The 7,039-nt window shown below is 34.9% G+C and overlaps 1 protein-coding gene across 1 annotated transcript; it reads left to right on the forward strand.

Moving 5' to 3' along the window:
- Positions 1-5,181: 5,181 nt before the first annotated feature.
- LOC104849706 (olfactory receptor 4L1) lies at positions 5,182-6,120 on the forward strand. Its single transcript, XM_010606234.1, has one exon. It carries the CDS (start codon positions 5,182-5,184, stop codon positions 6,118-6,120), a length of 939 nt encoding a protein of 312 aa, XP_010604536.1.
- Positions 6,121-7,039: the final 919 nt, after the last annotated feature.

Below are 7,039 nucleotides of genomic sequence, written 5' to 3' on the forward strand. Positions count from 1 at the left end.
GTACCAGTGATCGAACTCAAGACTTTGTACTTGTACAGCTGGGGTGGTGCCACTAAGCTAAATCCCTGGCCCTCCAACTTTTTTTTTTTGTAAGTTTTATTCACTGAATTCTTCAGCTCCCACATTTGTTTGGTTCTTTTTTTAATGATCCTTTTTCATATTATTATTTTTCTAATCTCTGAAATGTCTTTCCATATTCTTTTGTATTTCATTGATTTTGCTTAACATTATTTGCAATGCTCCATCAACTTCATTATTTTCTTTTGGGGTCTGTTCCTAGACAGTTATTGTGTTTATATAAACATATTATATTTCTTTCTTATTTTTTTTATACCTATATGAATATCTGTACAACTGGCAAATCAATTGCCTTTATTAATTTTATAGGGTGGTTGTCACAATAGAAAGACTTAGCCTGGTGATGTGTGATGTGCTATAGGATGTCAGTGAGGATGGCTATGTTGGTTTGGTTTTAGTGTACAGTAGTGTGGTTTCTGTACAGCTTCTTCCACTGTAACCAGTGTCAGCAATGACTTCAAATATCTCAGTGGCCTAAAGTATAAGGGTTTGTGTAATCACTCCACCAGTTGGGATACAACTCGCTCAGGCAATGTGCATTTACAGGCAGCCCTGGATGTAGCACCAGAAAAGTTGTGAGTGCAGATAACTGACAGTTTCCTTGGCTCATGCTGCATATGGATTTTTGTCAGGCTCCAGATGGTGAGGAAAATCTTGCCTGAGAGAGGAGAAAGCACCTGGCAGACTCAAAAGCCTGTATGGACATTGTACTCCTCTGGGCACAAGTTTGGATGAAAAAGAAGGATAAATCTTCTGAGTGGTTTATTGCGAGTGTCCCTGAGTACTGATCACTTACTGTAAACCAATAAAAGTCATTCAGAATCATGAAATTTTTACCCTCAATTCCCTTATGTGGTAAGGAGATTTTTTCTATGTTAAAAACTTTGTCACTTGTCCATAAATTTCCATATAGACCATGCTCAGCTTACACAGTATTTTTTGAATTTACTTGGATAAAACAATTATCAAATTAATTATAAATCTTCATATTTATGAATCAAAAGAAAAATAAATTTTATGTCTTCAAGTCCATGACCTATGACAGGTTCATTTTTATGTATATTTTGTGGGGTTGTTTTTTGTTTTGTTTTCTTTTGTTTTTGTTCCAGGGATTGAACTCAAGACCTTGCACTTGCAAGGCAGGTGGTGGAATCCCTGAGCTAAATCCCTGGCCCCACTATGTATATTTTCAAATTACACCGATCAAACTACTTGAATCAGTGCTTTCTAGAGACAGTACTTGCTAGAGAAAATTCATATAGCTGAGCCACTTTATGAAGTCATGATCACTTAGGTAATTAGAGAGTAAGTCCTTTCTCTGAACACAAGAAAAAACCAAAATGTTTATTTTAATAATTGCCCCTGGGGCTTCATCACTACTACATGTTAATATATATGCTTCCTTTTCAGTAATTATTTATTTTGCAAATATTTTTTACTGTGGGCAAAAAAGATAAGAAAGATGTGGTCAGAACTTCCCTGTGTCTTAGAGAGGCCACTCCTCAGCCAAAATTGGTAAGTTTAAATTACAGAATTATTAAATTAGAATTATGTATTTTGAGAAAAGAAATTTTGTGTAAAACTTGTATCCAAATGGAAACCATACTCTGATCATGAGAATAAAAATAAAAAACACAAATTTGTCAGTTAGAATCTCAACAAATGAATCCAGTTGCTAAAAGAAGCAAAAAAGCATTTTGCAATAAGTACTATTTGTATTCTTGATTCCAGGATTCAGATTTATACTTAGAACTTCACTTTTGAAATTTAAATTTGGATTAGTTTAATCCATGGAAGACAAAAGAAGATGTAAATTAAAATAATGGAAATCTAAGTTCTTCCTTACCTACATTAGTATTTGTGACAAATCTGATATTTAATCTAATAAAACCTCAGGTCAAGACAATTGAGAAATATTTATTTAGCTTTAGTATTATCTACTTTTTTATTTTCCTTCATCAAACATTTATTTTAATTCAGAAATCAGCCAGGAAATATCAGATGAAATAAATGATTATCTTAACTCAATTTGTTTTTATTTTCTTTTAATTCTGTACTGATTTTCTTGATTGCAGTCATATAACATTTTAGTCAATACAAATGTCTACTCATACTACTACTCTATTCATTTGACAATATTTGAATATAAGAATTAATCCCATTTTTCTAGATCCACTGGTACTTTTAACTGTCTCAAAAATAGATATATCCGTACTTCATTTATGTTATCAATACATGAGAATAAAGACTGCATACTTTCAGTGTAGACCTATTCTTCTGTTAAAAGTTCAATTGTATTATTTTAGTAAGGAAGTATTTTTAGTAATTACTTTTCAGCATTTTTGATTTTTCACTTTCCATAAAATTATTAGTGTGAAACAAACATTACCCCTAGATTATCTTATTCACTTATGGCTTAGTAGTTTCATGAGTAGGAAATATATTAAAATTCACACAACAGAAGCCATGTTGTTCTTATTCTTATAAAAGGAAAATTGTCCATCACACATTGCCATACCTACTAACTTTGCTTCTTAAGTGCTTCCATGGAAATATATTAGTTACAGAGCAGATATACACAGTACTACTCATCCCATTTATTTTTTCCCTATACCACAGTTGAAAGGACTGCGGGAATTTTCATTTTTAATCCACTGGAAAAGCTGGGCTCTTCATCTTATCATAGGTCATTCTCAGACATGGTTCCTGCTGAAACAAAACTAAGCACTGCCTGATCCAATTTTATGCAATTATATTTCATTACATTATGCCTTTTTCATATATTGTTATTTGTGTCACATGTCCTACTAAAAATATAAATTTTCTATGTTTCCTGCATTCATTTAGGAAGGTCAGCATTTCCAATTCTAAGCTATTAGGTGTTACTGAGTAAAAAAGTACATATACTTTCAAAAATAATCTTTGTAATATATAAAATTGCCATAATGAATGAACTTTATCAAATTTCAGTCCAACAATCTATAGTTAGATAAGGCATAGATTTTTATGTATACTTATAAAATATATTCATTAAGTACTTATAAATTTTATAAATTTGCATATGAAGTACATGAAAATATTAAATAATGTACAGATATTTAAATTTATAAAAGATTTTAAACCCAAAGTAATAAATACAGTTTTGGTTCATAATTCTTCTATATTATACAGTAATTTAAAATTTTTCTATTGTGAGAATTCTCAAGATTTTCTCCTGTTAGTATTTTGAGATTTGGGACTATACTTTGCAATTTCTTAACTGGCCTAAAGACTCAATTTTTGCATGAGTTCCATACCAATGATGATCAAAATATTTCTTTATAAGGTTGACTACTAGAGAATTGTCACTGTACTAAAAAAAGAGAACAATATTCTTCCACAGTGAAATGCCTCTGTGGTCCTTATTAGAGTATTCTCTTTTTTTGTCGGGGAGGGATACCAGGGATCGAACTCAGGTTCTGTGCTTGCAGGAAAGGTGGTGGAAACACTGAGCTAAATTCCCAGCCCTAGTTTGAGTATCCTAACACCAAAAAAGGAGATTAATTAAAAATGTATAATGTCATCAATCCACATACATAGCACCTATAAATGTTCACTAAAATCTATAAATATATTCAACATGAAGTACCTATTAGAGACCTTAAATTATTTATGAGGCTAAACAGTTGCTATTATTTTACTTTTACAGAAACGTATCAATATTCTTAAGGGTTAAGAGTGTACTTCCCTTATTAATTCTGAGGCTGAGAGCAGAATTAAACTTTGCTTTTGCAGAAGTTATTATTCAGATATTTGGCTTACACAGTGTCTTCTGACCAAATATAGAACCAAAAAACTCAGAGTCAGAATATGTAGATTACTGCCTCTGTTCTGGTGCTCCAGAGCCAGAACAGAATACAAGCCTGTGCATTTACATTGATATGTCTATTTGTGTCTATCTGTGTTGTGTATTTGGTAGCCCTACTACTTAGCTTGAAAAAAAAAGGAAAGCTAAGACCAGAAGATCCAAAGCAACACACGAGCGCACGCGCACGCGCACACACACACACACACACACACACACACACACACAAATTAGAAGTAAGCCTACAGTGTTAGTGCAATGTAAGAAAAACCCGAAGTGCAATGGGTGAAGGAAGAATCAGAAAATTAGTGCAGAGCCAGGCAGCACAGGTCTAAAACATCAGAGTAAAACATTGCCATGAAGAAGAAAGGATCAGCATTTAGGAGACAATGAAACCAACACAGTTTTCAAAGGCTTAGATTTAGATAGTTTAGATAAAGAGAGTCTATCTAAATAGAGAACACAGAGTGAAAAGAAAGGAAGAGTTCACCCAAGAGTTCAGCAAGAATGTGTTCAGGAAAATAAACAGGAGTGGACAGTACAAGTCAAGACTCCTGCTCAGAAATAAAGTAGGAATCAGAACAGTATTCCAAAGGGGGGAAAACAGATCTTAACAAGAAGAAATACTTCTATTATTATCCACAAACTTCCTATAAGGATGAGGTGGCTTTCATTTGTAGAGAAGTCTGTAAGAAGCATAGCCTGTTTAAATATGCAGGAGTGAAGTTATTGGACTATTCTTTATGGTGAAAGGGAGGTGGAGAATATAGCATTGCTGATAAGAGAAAGCGCCATAATTTATTGAGTTGTGTATATAATTAAACTCACATACACATATTTGAATATTTCAGCATAGATAAATGAAAAAGAGTGAATACAAAGCATCACGAAGTACAGTGTATTCTTACAATTTCAGCTCACTCATTTGACTAATAGCCACTTTGACTCATTTTGCTTATTGGCCACATTGAATTCCTGAACTCAGGATAAAAACAACAAATGTAAACAGAGACAAAAATCTCTACCTGAAAGCTGAATTAAAAGAATTTTAAAATAAATATTTCATATTTTGTGGTTTTCTGTCTGAAAAGAAATGCAATAATGTCAATGTCACTTGTATTAATCATTAAAATGTATTTTTAATAAACGTCTGTTTTATCTCTGTTCTTTCTCCATATGTCCATACCCTTAAAGTCACCAGAACTGACCACCTTTTGCCCTTCATTTTGACCTTAAATACTTTGGAAACTCCTTCCTAGATGGATATGAAGAACAGCTCAATGATATCTGAGTTTGTTTTGTTAGGACTCACCAGCAATTGGCCACTTGATATCTTCTTCTTTTTCATGTTTCTGTTGGCCTATGCAGCAATTTTGGGTGGAAATATTTTAATTGTGATCACTATAACCTTTGACACTCACCTTCATTCCACACCGATGTACTTCCTCCTTGGAAATCTCTCCTTTCTTGATATGTCTCTTTCCACCATCACAACTCCTCAGATGATCATAGACTTCCTCAGGGAGAACAAAACTATTTCCTTGTGGGGCTGCATGGCTCAGATGTTCTTCCTCCACTTCTTAGGGGGCAGCGAGATGACTCTGCTCATAGTCATGGCCGTGGATCGCTACGTTGCAATATGCAGACCTCTGCACTACACAGCCATCATGAACCGCAGGGTGCTGCTGGGCTCTGTGCTGCTGTCGTGGGCGGTTGGCTTTGTGCACACCATGAGCCAGATGGTTTTCATGGCCACTTTGCCCTTCTGCGGCCCCAATGTGGTCGACAACATATTCTGTGACCTCCCCCTAGTGATAAAGCTTGCCTGCACTGAGACCTATGTGCTGGAGTTGCTGGTCATCGCCGACAGTGGACTTCTGTCTTTCATCTGCTTCGTGCTCTTGCTCGTTTCCTACACTGTCATCCTGGTGACCGTGCGACGTCGATCCTCAGGTGGACTCTCCAAGGCGCTGTCCACACTGTCTGCTCATATCACAGTGGTCACTCTGTTCTTCGGGCCATGCATCTTCATTTATGCTTGGCCATTCAGTAGCTTTTCAGTGGATAAGTTTCTTTCTGTGTTTTATTCTGTTATCACTCCCTTGCTGAATCCAGTTATTTACACTCTGAGGAATCAAGAGATGAAATCAGCCATGAGCCGACTGAGGACTCAACACATCAGCTCCAGACAGATCTAGATGACTTTTATCAAGATGAAGAGTTTTTATTTTCACTCAGTTTTATATTTTTAAGGATGATGTGTTTAGTACATGTCACCTTATTTGCTTCCTTTTAACGATTACAGTGACTTTTGTTTCATGCTGAAATATAGTTAACTATCCTCCTGTGGAGGGCATTCACAATCTTTCCAATTGTTTCCTCTTATAAATGGTTCATTTCAGCATATATGCATACAAGGTGTAATCAAAACAAATGCTTTTTAAAAATGCATCACAATAAAAGACACATCGCCATTACTCTTCCTCAGAAACCACCCCTTGCTTCACCCACACTTCCCATCCTTCTTTTTACTTTCTTTATCAGTTCTGGAACTCCTGTTTAGTGGTTGCCTTTACAGTGTGTGGTCACAAATATGGTGAATGCTGTGGTCTATGCCATCCAATGGGAAAGGCAGGTTTGAAAAAGCATTATGAGGAAGCTCCATCAAGGTCATTCACTGGCTGTGGTATTGTGTGTTCAACTTCTGGCTCTTCCTTGTTTGAAAATGACCTCAAACAGTAAAAGTTTTGAATCAATTCAAGACATCAAGGCAGCCAGAACAGCAAAACTAAAGACAATCACTTGAATTTATTTTCAACTGATTATAAACAATCATCCAAATAATATTTATTGAATAGCATTTCCTTATGGATTATAATGTCTTCTTTGTATATATCAATTATTCACATACCGCCTTGGTCTGTACTTGGTCTGTCTTTGTTCCACTGAGCTTTTTGTCTCGCTAAGACAGTACTACACTATCTTTAGTGTCTTTTTTTTTATTTGTCAAAGTTTATTGCCTTTTAAATGATAAGATTTATCCCTGTCTGAGGAGACTGTCAATCATGGTTGGCTTATGAGTTGAATCCTTTCAGAATGTTAATACATAAAAATTAT

This window comes from Fukomys damarensis, unplaced genomic scaffold (genome assembly GCF_012274545.1).
Source record: "Fukomys damarensis isolate Sample0158 unplaced genomic scaffold, DMR_v1.0_HiC HiC_scaffold_17, whole genome shotgun sequence".
Classification (NCBI taxonomy): domain Eukaryota; kingdom Metazoa; phylum Chordata; class Mammalia; order Rodentia; family Bathyergidae; genus Fukomys; species Fukomys damarensis.

Excerpts from the sequence above, each read along its gene's own strand:
- LOC104849706 (XM_010606234.1), top strand. The coding sequence starts at position 5,182 with ATGGATATGAAGAACAGCTCAATGATATCTGAGTTTGTTTTGTTAGGA.